The sequence below is a fragment of the Equus asinus genome, chromosome 8 (assembly GCF_041296235.1).
Source record: "Equus asinus isolate D_3611 breed Donkey chromosome 8, EquAss-T2T_v2, whole genome shotgun sequence".
NCBI lineage: Eukaryota > Metazoa > Chordata > Mammalia > Perissodactyla > Equidae > Equus > Equus asinus.
The window spans coordinates 69,808,456-69,824,797 of NC_091797.1; the positions used below are offsets into that span (position 1 = coordinate 69,808,456).

A 16,342-nucleotide genomic window follows, 5' to 3' on the forward strand; every position below is an offset into this window, starting at 1 on the left:
AACAATTCCAAAGGTTTATTTCCTTAAATTGCTATTACACAATTTAATGCAAGTGGGGAAAAATCACACAAAATTCCTTTTCAAGCAGACCAAGGCCTGAGTGCTGCCTTGTAGAGAATGGGACCAGCTGGTGGTGCCCGAGGCTGGGGCCCCAGACTGACCTGGGCACACGCGGCCACCAGAGAACAAGGACAGGAAGCTGTGCGAGGCCTCTTTTGAGGCTGCAGCCTCCAGCACCCTGGACTCCAGCCGACGATAAAGCAATAAATACGAGCATGTTCTGTGCAGCAAGGAAAAAGTAAAGTCACCGCGTGATGAGAAAAGACACACGTCACAGGGCTTTCCTAAGTCCAAGCACAGTGGCGACATTTCAAGTATTGCAGAGACACGCAGGGAGACCTTGGCGTCTGTGGTCTTAAGACCGTGCACTCCCGCCATGGGCGCCTGGACTCGCACGGCCTTCCTCCACACTCTTGGGGATCCACGTGAGGGGGCTAGGCAGAGCTGGGCAGACCGGGAAGGTCCCCGAGCCTGGAAGGCGGGCCTCCCCACTGACCCCCTCAATGGCGGCCAGGACCTGGGGGTGCACACTGACATCAAACCTACTGTGAAAGCTGGATGGGGGAGGTTTTTGCACAAAACACTCCCGCTCACCTGCCCGCCATTCGCAGGCGGGGAGGGCACAGCAGGGGCAGGGCTGCCTCACAGGGCTAGAAGGCGGGACAGCTGGCCACCCCCAGATGCACACGTGCCCGATGCCACCCGCTCCTGCCTTAGCAGCCAGGGCAGTGCTGAGGCCCGACCTTTCCAAAACAAAACGGCCTACACACCTTTGAGTTCTCATCTCTAACAAAAAAGGGGCTGCAAAAAATAAGACACATTTTAGGAGTAAAGTGTGAAAGGCTGCAACATCTGCTTCTGAGTTTAGAAAGCCTGGTGCTTCATACTGTCCGTCCCTAAAAGAACATTTAAATAAGACAGCTGTGTCTCCCGAGACAGTCCCGGGCAGCAGGCACAGCACACACGCACACACACGCTCGCACACGCTCACAGGACTATTTATATATATACGTGGATATGGATATGTACACGTGCCTCGTAGTGCAACAACCAGGACTGGGCTGAAAGCCCTGGTTCAAGTCCGCCTGCATAAAGTGCTGGGTGATTCACAAAGCTGGGTGGGTGGTCTTGGGGAAGGAGAGGGGGGAGCCAGGACGCCACACCTTTTCCTGGGGGGAGCCCCTGGGCAGATCTGGCAGCTTTGGCTTGACCGGGCATCACTGTCTCAGGGCCTCTGCTTGTCCTCAGCAGGGTGGGGGGATGCCCAAGCACCCCCACTTGCCATCAAGGCAGCCGAGGGAGAGAAGTTTTGACTGCCGGCTGGGAGCTCTGCCCATCAGCAAGGCCAAGGGACTGGCCTGGGTGGAGTTCTGTGCTGGCCCTCCAGTGCCCTGAAGTCAGCCCACTGCTGTGGAGCCCGGGCAATGGAGACACAGCTTGAGGCCCGGCTCGAGACCCTGGGCGGGGAGCCTCAGTCTTCTCCTGGGCACCATCAAGCAGTGCCAAGGCCACATGATTGTCCCCTCAAGCCCGGCCAGCATGCCACGCCCCACCTCGTGGCATCGGCAGAGAGGGTCCAGCCCCTTGGGATGGCAGGCCGGCCTCCAGGAGGTCAGGCACAGATGCCGGTCAGCAGGGCTGAGAGTCTCCGCTCGATACACAGCTTGCCTGCAGAGAGAGAAGGCACCGTGAGTGGGCTGCCCGCCACACCCCTCCTCGCCCACGGTGGCCCACTGGGCACTCACACTTGGCAATGTTCTCCACATCCGCCTGATCCGTGAGGATGTGCTGTAGCCCCTCCATGAGCAGCAAGGCCTTGTGGTAGCGCTGGACGCAGTCCTCCCGACGGTGGAACATCTCATCCAGGGCGGCCGACTGTACCTGCTCAGGCAAGGGCAGAGGCTGGGACTGGCTGCCCCCGCCGCCTGGAACGGGGAGGCCCTGGGGTGACAGCCCCGAATATCCGCGCACAGCCCTCACACTGGGGGACACAGGTGATGGTGCCGCATGAGTGCAGATGGCCCATGTCATGTGGGGGTCTACACAGATGGTCGTGTGGCCTTGGGCAGCCAAGGGGTTACAGATCAGACAACTGGCCAACCCAAGACGGTCAGGGCCGCCTGGCAGAGCAGCCCCTTGTCTGTGGCATCGCTATCAGTGCTGGCGTAACTCACCAGTCATCATCCCTGAGGAAGGGCAGGGGAGGAGAGCTCAGGGGCGCGCAAGTAGACTTGTCTCCAACACTTGTTCAGACTGTGCATTTTTACTACACAAAACAACTTTCTCAAAAACAGGCAGTGCCTCAGGTGCAGCTGTTTTTGGACAGAAGAACCCCAAAACAATGGAAGCAGAGCACCGAGCAGGCCCGGGGCCTCTCGGAGTCCCCAGTGCCTGCAAGCTGGGCTGCCCATGTCCATCTCCTCTGCAGGCCACCCCACCAGCTAAGAGGCTTGAAAAACCAGGCTTCTCATTTTAAGTTGGAACTGAGTCTCAGGGAGGGGTGTGGCCAAGGATGCCACCTGGGCCATGGAGCCAAAACACTGTGAGCTGCCAGCACCAGGCTGGGGCCCAGGAGTGGCCTGTCTGTCATCTGTTGTCGGGGGGGCAATGTGATGTAACTTTTCACCCCAGGAGTGACGTCCCCAAATCAGCCAAGCTTCATCCATCACTCTCCCTGCCTGCCCCTCGGCCTGTGCTCCCGCCCGTCGTACCATCTGCACCGCGTGGCTGAAGATGAGTTTCTCGGCAGTGACGCTCTGGATGCGGTCCAGGAGCCGCTGCTTGTCCAGGAAAAAGCGCTGCAGCCGCAGGCTCAGGCCTTGGCAGGACACCACGCTCGCCTTGTACAGCTCATTCAGCTTCCGCACCACTGCAGGGGGCGTGTGGCCTTCATCAGCTCAGGCACCCCCAGCAGGGGGACGGAGAAGACCAGCAGGCAAAAGGCCCTCAGCACATCCCTGCGGCCACCATCTAACCCCATCTCCTTTGTGCTCTGCTCCAGCCGCACACACTGGTCCTTCCCATCCCCCAAGACGCACCAAGGCCCTGCTGCAGGGCCTTTGCACCTGCTGGCCCACAGGATCCCCCACTCTCCCACCTGGGCTGGGGCTGCTCCAAGTGACCACTTCAGAAAGGCCTCACTGTCTCCCTCCCCTGGCCACTTGTCCCACCCTGAATTTCTCTTCTGAGTTCACCATCTCCTGCTACCAAGGCTCCTGGAGGTGCAAGCTAAGTCCACTGACCCTGCTTCACGGTGGACGACAGGCAGAGCTTGCCAGCCCGGATCTGGTCAATGGCAGTCTGCAGGCCTGAGGAGAGCAACTCAGCCACCTTCAGGTAGAGTACCAGCTGTTCTGCAAAGCTGGAGGGCGGCAGATGAGTCAGGCGGCTTGGAGGCCTGCACCCCAGGCCACTTCCCCATCTGGGCCCCGCCAGGCGCACCCACCCCCACTCGCGGCTCAGCATGCTGATCTGGTCGGCCACAACGCTCTCCTGCAGCTGGTACTCGGGCCCCCCAGCCGCCTCGCTGGCACTGCCCTTCAGGGCGGCGATCTCCAGGACGTGCTGGACAAAGACGAGCGTGAAGCGCAGGCTGTGCAGGATCTCCGTGTGCTCTTGCTGGGGGGAACCAGGGCCACTGAGGAGCCTTGGCCGCAGGCATTGATCAGAGGTGGATGGGGCAGGGGGAGGGGGGGCCCCCAGACCAGAGAGACCTCTGCCCAGCCCTCCCTGCAGAGCCCACACCTCCGCAGTCTAGGGCTGGCTGTGCCCGGAGGCATGCATGCTCCAGCCAGGGGACAGCGATGCCGCCAGGCCCCCTGCCTGCCCCCAGCCCCAGCCCTCACCTCCATGAGGGTCTCCTCGGGGAGGTCGGGGGCCTCGAAGGTCACAGCCCCCTCCAGGTTAGCAGCAACAGGGTCGGCAAAGGTGCAGCAATGGCCAGGAACCTCAGGGACGGCCTCGCTGCAGGCCCCGGGAGCCAGGTGGCGGGCAGAGGAAGAGCCGGCAGAGCTGAGGGAGCTTGAGGAGCCCACTGCAGGGAGTGGGCCAGTGAGTGAGGGCCCCTCCACTGTCCCCAGATCCAGGACGTGTTCCCACCTCCCGTGTGGGATGGCAGCACTATCTCACGGTTACTGACGGGCCACATGTGCCACTTACCCGCTGCCACCCGCGAGGGCCCGCGCTGCCTCTCACCTGAGAACATCCTGGCACGGGGGCCCTGGGGTGGTGTGCTCCCGCTGGGGGGTGACCCCACGGTAAACACCACTGGCGCCGGGCTGCTGGCACCCCCAGCGCGGGCTCCAGGGTGCAGGTTCCCTCCAAGGCCAGCAGAGGGTGCTGGGGGGGGGAGGAGGGAGGAGGGGCTCAGGGGCCTTTCCACCAGGGCCCGGGTGTCCCCCACCCAGGCACGCCCTTCACGTACCAATCTCCATGGGCTTCTCCTGCAGGCTGTCCGTGCTGCCCGAGTCAGGGGCCTGCGTCCCAAACGCAGCTTTGAGGAGCAGATCAGTGAGGCGGCCGGTGCTGAGTGACCTGCAGGGCCAGGGGCAGCAGTGAGCCAACCGTGATCCAGAGGCTGGGGTACCAGGGCCATCCAGCTGGGCGCAACCTCCCACTGCCCAGGGCTGCCCACAGCCAGGGCCTGGGGCCTCACAGCCTGGTCAGGAGCCCAGCCTGGCCCACCCACTGTGACCCACACCAGGCACACAGAGCGCCTCACCCGTGCTGGCCACTTCCTCGTCCCGCCAACCCTGGACCAGGTACTGTCACCCGCTAAGCAGACACAGAAGCTGAGGCTCAGAGGGAGCAAAGGCTCAGAGGCCCAGTCTCTCCTCCCACCCAGGGGCGTATGGCAGGCAGCGTCAGGGGGAGTCCCACCCACTCACCTGCCGAAGGGGCCCTTGGTGTCGTCAGAGGGCCGCAGGCCAGGGCCCAGATGCTGCCCTTGGAAGGGCCCGGCCTCTGAGAGGTCGGGCAGTGTCCGGTTCCGAGGCGGCGTCATGACCACACCCTGCCGGGCCAGGAGGGTCAGCAAGTTCTGGGAGCTGGGGGTCTTGGGGAAATCGAAGGTGGGCATGGCCTAGGAAAGGCAAGTGGGGTGCTGAGAAGGCTGCCCCACCAGTGTGCCCCTCCCAACACCAACAACCCGACAAGGTCGGCACCGCCCGGCTGCATCTGCAGGGCCCCACACTGCAAAGCCCCAAACTTTCACGACCTGGGTCTTCACAGCAAGTGTGAGACCTGTGCGTGGCCAACTCTGCTCTGTGCTGGAGGAAAGTGCTGCACGCATATGTACGTTATACAAGCACACAGCACACGTATGTGCTTCGACATCCTCACAGCAACACCCCCAGGCAGCTACAGGTTCTGGCCCCATCTCCCAGACAGGAAAACTGAGTCAAGGGGCTGAACTAAGTAATTTCGGTGGCAGCCCGGGTTTTCTGGGGCTGTGGACCACTAGGCCAGTCAGAACACGTCCTCTGTTAGGGGCTAGAGGACAGATGCTCCGGCTTTGGGGGACAGTCTCTGCACAGGAATGTGGCCACCCCACACACACACACAGGAGACTCATGGAGCCAGCTGCCAGCCAGCGCAAAAGGTCTGGGCACTGAGGGCGGGCAGAGCCATGCTAGAGCGATCCGCCAGCCTCTGCATTTCCCGGCCACCATGTCCTACGGCCGAGCAGGTGGGTGGGAGGGGATCCTCAGGACAGAGCCACCCTCTCTGGTCCAAGCGTGCACCCACGTGGAGACTGGGACTGTTACCTTGGTGGGAGAGCCCAGGATGGGTGGCAGGGGGTTCCGCTGCAGGAAGTCAGGCAGCTTGGGTGAGCCACGCAGGGGCCGGCAGGACGGCAGCCCATGGGACGGCTGGGGGGGGCTGGCCTGAGGGTGGCCGAACACCGCCCCCAGCGGGTCCGTGGGGGGCTTGGGCAGCTTGGGGCGGACAACGTGCAGGTCAGACAGGTTGGGGGCACTGTGCAAGCGGCAGCCCAGCCCAGCAGTGTGCGGAGAATGCTCGGGCACGGAGGAGCCTACAACAGTACAGGACGGGCCTGGTCAGTGCCGGCCATGGGCAGCTTGGCCCAGCCTGCACCACCGGCCACAGGTGTGTAGGGAGGCTGTCATGTCCACTTGTTATTCCCTCTACCCTCACAGGCACCCACATGCTCCACTGTGCATTGGAGCAGACAGGCACAGAGGAGCTGAGAACCCTGCCAAAGATCACACAGCATGGACAGGAGGGAGCATCAGAATCCCACAGTCGGCCTCAATAACCTCGGCTCAAGGTGTGTTAAAACGGATGCTCTCACAGATCTCCTACCATCCTTTAACTTGTGAGAAGTGACCACTGTAAGAACAGGAAAATGGCCGCTGCCCCCAGCACGGAGGTCAGCCCAGATCCTCCACGCTCCCCAGCTCCACCCTCACACCCAGGCCAGGCACCCACCTGGACGAGGGGACCTGCCACCCCGCATCTCTGCTCCTTGTGGGGAGGGCGCCCTGCTCCAGCCCGGCCGCTCAGGGATAGTTCCAACTTGCGGGAAAGAAGAGTTGCCCAAGTCAATGCCGGGACGGGCGCACCCTCCCCCTGCCCCAGCCCAGCTGTGGAGATGCCCAGTCCAGTCCAGAGGCTGCGTCCGTCAGGGGCCCGAGGGCTCACCTTGTGGAGACGGCGTGTAGGGCCGGCCCCCACCCAGGGACAGCTTCCTGGCCAGGGCAGCTCCGTGTTCGGCGTGGGATGGGGGCGACGGACTGGCCCGTGCAAAGCCCAGGGGGCTGGTGCTGCCCGACCTGCGGATGGCGGAAGACCTGGGACGGGGGCAGACGTGAGGAGGTGAGGCCCCCAGCCATGCCCAGCGAGGGCCATGGCCATGCCAGATGGCACAGCCCCTCAGTTCAAATAATGGGCCTCACTAGGGAGCCCTGAGGAGAGTCGGACCCCTCACTCTCCTGCCTGGAACAGCAACTAGGAGGTGGAGCCCCAGCATCTCCCCAGGGGCACCTTCAGGCCTGAGGTCCCTGCCAGGACCACCACCAGCCCACAGGACCTTCTGTGAATTACAGGAAAGACACTCTCTCCTCGGACTGTTTACTTCCATCTGTTAAAATTTGCCAAAATCGATATTGGTTTTGTAAACTCAAGTGTTGTGACGTCTACCACAACACTGTTGTAATAAACCTAGAACCCTGGCGTTGAGTGGTGGCGCTGAGAGCTAAGCATTGCACAGCCTACACAACTGTGCGTGCACGACCCTGCCCTCTCCAAGGGGGTTCTAGTAGGGTTCTCTCTACAGTCCTCTAGGACATGCCTGGCCACTGGGGGACCCTGCACTCACCGTGGGATCTGGCACCGGGGTACCCTGCACTCGCCGTAGGGCCTGGCACTGGGGGACCCTGCACTCGCTCTAGGGCCTGGCACACGGTGGCCCTGCACTCGCCATGGGGCCTGGCACTGGGGGACCCTGCACTCGCTCTAGGGCCTGGCACACGGTGGCCCTGCACTCACCATGGGGCCTAGCACTGGGGGACCCTGTACTTGCTATGGGGTCTGGCACTGGGGGACCCTGCACTCGCTGTGCAGTCTGGCACTGGGGGGCCCTGCACTCACCGTTGGGCCTGGTACAGGGGGCCCTGCTCTCACTGTGGGGTCTGGTCCCGGGGACCCTGCATTCGCTGTGTGGTCTGGTACAGGGGGCTCTGCACTCACGGTTGGGTCTGGTACTGGGGACCCTGCACTCGCTGTGTGGTCTAGTACTGGGGACCCTGCACTCGCCGTGGGGTCTGGTACGGGGGGCCCTGCACTCACCGTTGGGCCTGGCACTGGGTGGGCGACTGCAGGTTCTGTTCAATGCGCTGGTAGTTCTGTACCTGAGTGGGGACTGGGATTGGGACAGATGCACCACACCTGCTGCTGGAGAACGGGCCGGCCCGGCTGCGGGGGGTAGAGAGGTTGGGGGTCACTGGATATGGGGTGCTGGGCTCAACCCCAGGCCCAAACATCCTGGGGCAGAGGCCACCCTGGGGAACCTGCTTCCTCATCTCTGCACACACCCAGCGCTGCTGCCATTCAGGCACTGGGGACTGTGCGCACCCCATCCCATCCACTCTCTGCCCCAGGTGACTTCTGGTTGGGACCAGCCAGTGGGACACCCAGTAGGAGGTCAGATAGAAGACAGGGAGGCAGGACCAGCTCCAGAAGCCTGTGTCCACCTGGCCCTGCAGGCTCAAGGGTGGTGGCAGCGCTGGGCCCTGGCAGTTCCTGCAGCCCCCCACCCCGGGGTCTACGTCCCCTCGACCCCAGTCCCTTCTGCTGGACCATCTGCAAGGACTCGGTGTCCAGCCAGGCCTGAACGAAAGCAGGGCCTGACTCAGGGCTGGGGGTACCATGACACCGAGGAAAGACCTAACTCTGGCTCCGGGCCACTCACAGCCCCTCCCTGGCCCTGGGCCCCTGCTTACCCTGAGGGGCTGGGGGAGCTGCTGCAGGGCGGGGAGGGAGACGGGGTCCGGCCATGGCTCCCCAGGCCAGCCGAGGCCACTAGCGAACTCCTGGCGAGGACAGAGTGGATAGGCAGGGCTGCACCTTCAGGCCAAATGTGTGCAGAACCTGGCCCTCCCAAGGACACCGTCCTGCACTGGGCACAGCAGACCTGGCCCTTCCCAGTCGTCTAACCCAGGCGGGGCAAAAGAATAGCCTGCAAGAGCCAGTGCTGTCTCCCCAAAGGTGAGGGCCCAGGGCAGGCCTTACCCACTGCACATCAAGCTGTCTGGTAGGGGCTTGGCACCAGCCGCCTCGGCCACCAGGTCACCTGCAGATGGGAGACGGCTGAGGCTCAGCCCAGCGCTTGGGCAGTGTGGGACCCTTGAGCGCCAGGGACCAGAGCTCTCGTGTCTCCACTTCAATCACTTGTACTGAGAATTCCTTTTGCCTCGCTGGACCTCAGGGCTCTCAACGGAGACCCTGGGATCCCCCTCAGCAGCCTTTAACCTACTCCAAGCCAGGCTCCACAGCTCCCCATCTGGGACCGACCCCTCCTCCAGGGCCCCTGGGTCCCACATCTGCCCTGTCCACCTCCTCTCCCAGGGCCCTATCTTCCTGGTGCCTTCCTGGTGCTGCCAGAGGCAGGATAGGGGCTGTCCTATCCCCCTGGAGCCCAGCCAACAGGCTCAGCATGAGTCACCGCAATTCCTAGTGTACACCAGGGCCCGCTCCAACGCAGCCCAGGCCCAGGGGTCTTGGGGAGGCCAGCAACAGCGAAAGGAAGTGATAGAGTCCAGGGTCATGAGCAGAATGAGGACCCAGACAGGGCTTGGGAAAGCCATACCCACCCCAGAGGTCTGAGCACCTTCGCTCAGCAAACACGGAGTGGGTGGCAGCTCCATCACTTGGAGCAGGTGCTCTGGACGGGGTGCTTTCAATACGCAAACAAAGACGAGACAAGGTGCTGGGAGAGGGTGGTTGCAGGGCCAGGGGTGTGGAAGGCATGACCTGGCCCACAGACCACCCGCTGACCACTGCGAGGACTAGGCTTGGACTGTGGCCAAGCTGACCTGGTGTGAAGCTCCCAGAAGCCCACTCTGAAGGCCCATGGGTGGACACAAGTCTGCAACCACATGCACATGTGCACATGGCAGCCCCCTGACCTGGAAACTGGGCCGGGACCATGACGAAGTCATCAGTGTCGCAGGAGGAGTCCTTGCTGCTGGCGCCCGAGTCCCGGGAGCCCTGCAGGAAGCCGGCGGCGTCGGCTGGGGAGGTCAGCGTCTTCTGTAGCTGCTGCTGCATCTCCCCCAGGGACTGGGAGTCAGAGGAGAGACCACTGAGACTAGGCCCCAGGGCCTGGGTGAAACAGGGCCACGGGTGCTGAGAACGGGGGTCTGCACGTCACTCTCCCCATGGGCCACTCCCTTCCTTTATCTTCTGAGATGCCACATGCCAAGTGGAGCCGGGACCCCATGGGACAGTCACTGGACGAAGACAGCCCGCTGCCCAGGGCAGGGGGAAGCACTCAGCTCCTGGAGCTCCTGGGGAGGCTCCCTTCTCTATCGGTCCTGCAAAGGCCCGAAGGGGGGAGTGCTTCGGGGGCATGTGCAGGGGGCAAGCTGCCTGTTGGCCAGCCCTGCTCTGCACTCAGCACATGGGTGTCCAGAACACCTGCCTTCAGACGTAAGCAAGAGGTGTCTTCACCACCAGCCCAGCCCCGGCCTGGCAGGACAGACAGACAGAGGGATGGGGGTTCTAGCTCTGAGCCCCAACACCCCACCTCTTGGACACCATGGAGACCCCGTCCCAACCCTGTGCTGGGCTGCACGGGGACACATGTCCACCTAGGTCTGTACATCTCCACACATGTGCGTGTAGCGTGCACATGGCTCTGAAGGACGGGGACTGATGGATGTCAGGTTGGCCTGGAGGACAAGGAGAGGCTAACAGGGGCCTTCACCTACTTCTAACGCTTCAACATGCCACAAGCAGGACTTGTCCATCTGGGTCTTGACCCAATCAGACGACACAACAAAAATAATGACAGCGCCCTGACTGAGGTCCATGCAGCTCTGAACCCGAGGGGAGGGAAGCCCAGGGCCCAGCCCCCAGCAGGTGACTCACCGGAGGGGAGGCCAGGTGGGAGGTGGAGCTGCTGCTGGAGCTACTGCCAGACCCCGAGCTGGGGTACGAGGGCACAGGCACAGGTGGAGCTGGTAGAGGGTAGGGGTCAGCGTGGACGCTCGCTCTCTGTCCCTGTAGACCCCATCCCACGGCACCCCACCCCACGCTGCACATAGCTGCTGGCCTGGGCCCCTCAAAACAGAGAAGCCAGGGATGGGGAGGGCAGGGCAGTTCACCACCCCACACCCCTGCTCCTGACCTGTGGGGGCCCCAGCCCCACCCCCACCTGCTGCACCTGGTCAGCACAGCTCTAGAGTCGACCCCAGGGGCTATGGCCCAAGGCCGCCCTAGGCTCGAGGAGGGCTGAGGAGCCAGTAACCCCAACCTTCTGGGTGGCCTCAGGACCCTCAGGGAACTCACACTTCTTCACAGTGGCACTGGCATCAAGAAAAGGGTGATGGAAAAACTCATCTGCAAGAAGGAGGGTGAGTGATGCCTTGCAGAGCTGTGACTCCAAGTGTTTCCTGGGTAAAGGAGGCCCCCCAGCTTTTCCCTGGGGCCCGAGCTCCAGTGGCTTTGGCAACCATCCCAGCCAGCACCACGCCAGGCATGGAGGGAGACAGACCCCAGCTGGTGGCTCCTCCACACATCTGACCCCATCTGGCCGGGGCCAGGCCCCACCCATCCTGCCCGACGGTGGTTTCCCAGCAGTGCTTCCCATTGCAAAACTGGGGGTTTACAGCCTATGCTGCTGGGAAAAAAGCTGTGGGCACTGGGGAAACCCACCCTGCCACCTCCAGAGTGGCCCTTGGGAGCTGGGAGCAAGCAGGATGTGGGCCACCAGGGACGCAGCTAGAAGGGCCCCTGCCCCAAATCGGTGAGCCCTACAGGACCGGATGAGCGGAGAGGGGCTTCTGGGGGTCCTGTCCCCCACGCCTTTTGGGGGCAGCCACCCAGACTGGGCACTCACCGAAGTCCATGCGGTCTTTGTGGTTTCGCTGCAGCAGAGCCAGGAGCAGCTGTCTCAGTGGGGCTGAGGTCTCCCGAGGGATGCTGGGTGAGGCCAAAAGATGGCGTTGACAGGGCAGCCTGGCTGGGGGGTCTGCCGGGAGGAGGGGCCTAGGCTGGGGGAGGGGCACTTACATGGGGACCAGCGTCTTGTTCTTCTCATAGAAGAGGCGCAGATCTTGGGGGCTGCTGGCCTGGTGGGGGACGATTTGTGAGTGCCCGGCTGCACTCAGCCATTGCTCCTTTCAGAGCCTTGTCCCGTGCATTCCCTCGCCCAGGACTGCTGGCCCAGACTTGCGGGCCCCGACACGCTTCCACGGACAGGCTTCCCTGATCCTCCGGTGTGGGCTGGGGAGCCGTGGGGACTGTGCAAGGGCAGCCAGGGGGCTGGAAGCAGGGCAGCTGGGCCTCCCTCCCACCCAGGGCAGCCTGGTGTGGGTGCATCCAAGTGTCTGGTGTGATTGTTTGTTTCCTTCTTGAAATTAAAGAGCAGCCTGGGCACCTCACCCTGAAAAGGGCCCCAGAATCAGCTCGCCCCTCCCAGTGGGTTGGCCCCCAGTGGGGAACACCCAGCACATGTGTGTTCATTCACTTATTCACTCACTGAGCACTGTTGTGTGCCAGGCACTGGGGTACAGCTGAGACCAAGACGGCACCCTGCCTCCCTGAGGCTGACACGTCAGCAAGGGCAGCCCTCCATGTGCTCAAGCAGGGAAAAAATGGCAGGGGGGAAGGGGGGGAGGGAGCAAGGGGGGCCAGCCTGGGTCACTGGGCAGTCAGAGAGGGCTGTGCGGCAAGCAGATGACAGATGAGGGCTGCCAAGTTGGGCCATGAGGTCACGACAGCGTGCAAAGACCTGCTGCGTGGGCTCGGAGCACCAGGCCCTCCGGGGTCCCACTGCAGTGGGCCACTGCTTTCCAAATGTGGGGCACGCCTTAGAGCTTGGTGTCCTAACACCAATTTAATGGGTCACACCAGCAGTGGAATGGGTGGGAGGGAGGCCATGAAACTTGGTTCAGATGTACACACAGACACACAGAGATGCACCCGGGGCCAGTGGGGGCTCCGGCCATGGCCCTGAAAGGACTGCACAGCAGGGAGCTGGAGGCCACCTCACTCTAGTGAGAGAGGCTGCAGGATTCTAATGGCTGGGGGCCGTCCTGGGACCCAAAGCTGAGTGTCAGGTGGAGGGTGTGATCTGGCTGGTCACCCCAGGCCCAGCACAGCCTGCCTCTGACCTGAGGCCCGCTCACCTGGAAGGGCGCCTTCCCGGTCAGACACTGGTACACGATGGTGCCGATGCTCCACAGATCTGCTTTCCCGTCATAGTGCTGGGACATGATGACTTCAGGGGCCTGTGGCATATTAGAAACGCAGCTCAGTGCAAGAATGGACACTGAGCGTGCAATGACCAAAGTCTGGCACCACCCAGGCGCCAGCCAATCGGGACAGACACCAGCCAGGCGCCAGCCAATCAGGACAGGCACCAGCCAGGCACCAGCCAATCGGGACAGACACCAGCCAGGCACCAGCCAATTAGGACAGACACCAGCCAGGTATCACCCAATTCACAGATCTGGTGGGAAACAACAGTACAGCCACACTGGCTACCACCCAAGGTAAGGCCACAGGATGGGACTCAGCTCTGGAGACGGGCAGCAGGGGCTGGGGCCGGCCCACCTACCATATACATGGGGGAGCCGCAGAGCGTGGCCGCCATCATGTTGCTCTGGAGGTACCGGGCAAAGCCGAAGTCGGCTGCGGGTGAGGAGAGACACGTGAGGAGGGCGCCGCAGCCCCAGCCTCCCCGGCCCCTCCCTGGCCCTACCGGCCTGGCCTCACCGATCTTGACGCGGATGTTGTTGGGGTTGGTGCGGCGTCCGCTGGGGTTGGACAGCAGGATGTTCTGGGGCTTTAGGTCACGGTGGATGATGCCTTTGCTGTGCAGCAGCCGCATGGCGCCGGCGATCTGCTGCAGGAAGAGCCGGATAGTGTCCTCGCTCAGCGTCCGCATGGCTGTGGGGAGACAGGGCTCAGGGGGGTGCAGCTCACCCAGGCACCCTGGACAAGGGGCTGTGAGCCCAACAGGACAAGGATGATGGATGACGTGGACCCTGGGGGAGAGGCCTCCTGCCCAGTGCCACTCTTATGCTACACCCTGGAAAACTGCCATGAAACTCTACTCTCCTGCCTGGCACCTGAGGTCTCCAGGCCCCCATCACTCACACTGCAAACACATGCTCCTGTCCCCACAGCCCATCTGCTGCTGGCTCTGTCTGGAACCTTCTTCCCCCCATGCCGCCCAACTCCGACCTGCTCTCAGTATCACCTCCCCACGGCCACTCTGTGCTGCTGCGAAACATGCCTGCTCCTTCCTGAGTTCATGATTACTTCCGGGAGCTTCCTCCCCCAGCACTCACAGAAAGCACCACAGCCAGCAGCTCTGTGAGGAACAACGCCCCCCCACGCTGTGCCTGGCCCTCAATGAATGAGGGGCTGAGCAAACTGACGACAAGCAGTGAACACAGAAGAGGCCACCCTCCACCTGGGGCAGGGCCCTAAGGAGGCCCGCCCCTCTGCAGTGAGCCAGGCCTCACCGGGGGCCCAGGGTGCTCAGGATGAGCGGCATCTTGCAGAACAGCCAGCCAGATGCCTCAGGGACCCTGCAGGTCTGAGGGGCCACATGGAGGGCAGGCACCACATCCCGGCAGACCGCCTGGGGCCCCACTCAAGAGGGGCCCTTCCAGGCCGAGTCCACCCTGCAAGGCTGTCCCTGATGGGGCTCTGCTTCCTGATGGGACAGGAGGACCCATGGTCGCCATCAGGGCTGTGCAGGCTCATTCACTCAGGGCCCGCTCGCAGGCTGGGGCAGGGTGTGCGGCCAGCCCAGTCCCAGGACATCCACTCACTGTGCAGGTAGTCAGCCAGGTCCCCGCCGTTGCAGTACTGCAAAACACCAGGGAGACATCTTGGTCAGCAGCTGGGGCAGACCCTCCAACCCTGCCCAGGTCTTCCCACCACCCTATGCCAAGACATCTGCTCCCTGCCCGGGCACTCAGGTGCCCTGTTTCCTCCCTGGGGCAGGAGTCCCCTGCAATCTGTGCTTGAAGAGGTCAGTGGGGGCGCTTGTCACCCCTCGGGCACCTGCTGTGGCCACCAGAGCTCCTGGTGCCAAGACCCAAAGCCCACGGACATGTGGACAACTTCTAACCCCCAGGTGAAAGAGGCCCAAAAGCCAGAGGGACTGGCCTCCCTTTCCTCACAGACAGGCCTACAGGGACTCACCTCCATGACCAGGTAAACGGAATTGGCCATTTCCTGCAGGACACAGAAGAGGCACTAGTGAGAGGTGGAGGGGAGGGCACCCTGCCCCGACTCCAGCAGCCCTCTGGGAGGCCCATCTGTGCCCCAGAGCGACTTGAGCACTCAGCACCCCCACGTGCCCGCCACACTCCACCTGCGCTACAAGCAGGAGAGGCCAAAGAGCGTGGACACCAGCTGGCCTGGAGGGCCCCAGGGCCTTGTGTGTCAGGACTCAGACTGTCGGTTAGTGGTCAGGAGATGAGGACGTCTGAGAGCCCAGTGCGCTTTGCTGTTTTGTTTTTGAGGCTATTTGCAGGTGGGTTTGAGTGACAGGAGAAGCAACCATTCAGAACACTCCATTAGCCCAGTCTGGGGAAAGAGGCTGAGGTCTCAAAAGGGTGTCAAGAGTCAGGTGTGGACACTGCCTCCCAGGAGCTCAGCTTACCATTCTCTGAGGGGTGAGTCCTGGCCCAGTGTACCCACGGCGGGGCGGGGGGGAACACCCACGTCCCCAAGAAGGGACACGGCCAGGGTGTAAGGGCCTTGACCCTCATGCTGCAGAAACTGCTCAGCTCCTGGCCCCAGAATCAAAGACATCAACAAAATTCTAGGTCAGTGCTGCCAGCCCACTGCCAGCCCGCAGCTCCAGGCCAGCTTCCGGCTCAGTCCTCAGCCACCCATGGCTTCGGGGTGCACTGGCATCCTCAGCTCTGTCCACCCTCATGAAACTGAGGAGGAGCCTGGTGCCGAGGCCAGTGCACAGACCCTCCGCCCCTAGCAGTCAGCACCCTCAAGGCGAGGTGCCACCGGGGCTCCTCCTGCAGCAGGGTGCCACTGAGAGCCCCAGGTCACCATTGAGTCCACAGGGGCCCAAGAAGCCAAGCCAACCAGGCAGGCAGGCGGACTCCTGACCTCTCTGCCTCCCACCACCAGGCCCCCGACTCTTCCCCAGGCAGGGTCTTCCCTAACTGAGGGGGGCTCTGCCAGCCAAGAGCATGGACCCCCAAACTCCTTCAGCAGGAGCACACCATGGGGCCTTGGGAACAGGGAGGACGCCCCTCCCTGGGCCCCAGCACCCATGGCACAATGCAAAAGGCCCTCATCCATGGGCAGCTCCGATGTCCAACCCCCACAGTACAGGGGGCAAGTCTGGAAGCTGGCCCCAGAGCTCTCAAAGCTGCCTGGGGGCGGGGAAAGGGAGAGATGGCTGCAGGAAAGATATTTCTAGGTGGTCTTCAGGGGAAGGGACCTGAGGTCCAGAAACAGAGACCAGACCCCCAGGAGCGGGCTACCACCTTCCCCCCAGTTCAGGTCCCAGGGATGCCCCAGAACAGCCCTGACAGGACAAAGGACCCCTGCT

The 16,342-nt window shown here is 62.7% G+C and overlaps 1 protein-coding gene across 3 annotated transcripts in view; it reads right to left on the reverse strand.

The window, feature by feature from the left end:
* ULK1 (unc-51 like autophagy activating kinase 1) overlaps positions 1–16,342 on the reverse strand; it is a 24,465-nt gene continuing 8,123 nt past the window's right edge. For 2 of the 3 annotated variants that reach the window (XM_044776090.2, XM_070515822.1), the window contains 25 exons: positions 14,965–14,997; positions 14,589–14,625; positions 13,522–13,695; positions 13,364–13,437; positions 12,933–13,034; positions 11,815–11,873; positions 11,642–11,724; positions 11,092–11,142; positions 10,672–10,760; positions 9,708–9,861; positions 8,812–8,872; positions 8,523–8,612; positions 7,870–7,995; positions 6,724–6,872; positions 6,511–6,597; positions 5,826–6,094; positions 4,947–5,140; positions 4,484–4,593; positions 4,255–4,398; positions 3,906–4,093; positions 3,506–3,678; positions 3,303–3,421; positions 2,772–2,929; positions 1,806–1,941; positions 1–1,728 (listed from right to left, as the gene is read on the reverse strand). In XM_044776090.2, coding sequence (XP_044632025.1) covers positions 1,673–1,728; positions 1,806–1,941; positions 2,772–2,929; positions 3,303–3,421; positions 3,506–3,678; positions 3,906–4,093; positions 4,255–4,398; positions 4,484–4,593; positions 4,947–5,140; positions 5,826–6,094; positions 6,511–6,597; positions 6,724–6,872; positions 7,870–7,995; positions 8,523–8,612; positions 8,812–8,872; positions 9,708–9,861; positions 10,672–10,760; positions 11,092–11,142; positions 11,642–11,724; positions 11,815–11,873; positions 12,933–13,034; positions 13,364–13,437; positions 13,522–13,695; positions 14,589–14,625; positions 14,965–14,997 — 2,916 coding nt within the window. In that variant the 3' untranslated portion in view covers positions 1–1,672. The remainder of the gene's footprint in view (positions 1,729–1,805; positions 1,942–2,771; positions 2,930–3,302; positions 3,422–3,505; positions 3,679–3,905; positions 4,094–4,254; positions 4,399–4,483; positions 4,594–4,946; positions 5,141–5,825; positions 6,095–6,510; positions 6,598–6,723; positions 6,873–7,869; positions 7,996–8,522; positions 8,613–8,811; positions 8,873–9,707; positions 9,862–10,671; positions 10,761–11,091; positions 11,143–11,641; positions 11,725–11,814; positions 11,874–12,932; positions 13,035–13,363; positions 13,438–13,521; positions 13,696–14,588; positions 14,626–14,964; positions 14,998–16,342) is intronic. The other variant, XM_070515821.1, reaches the window with a different exon arrangement.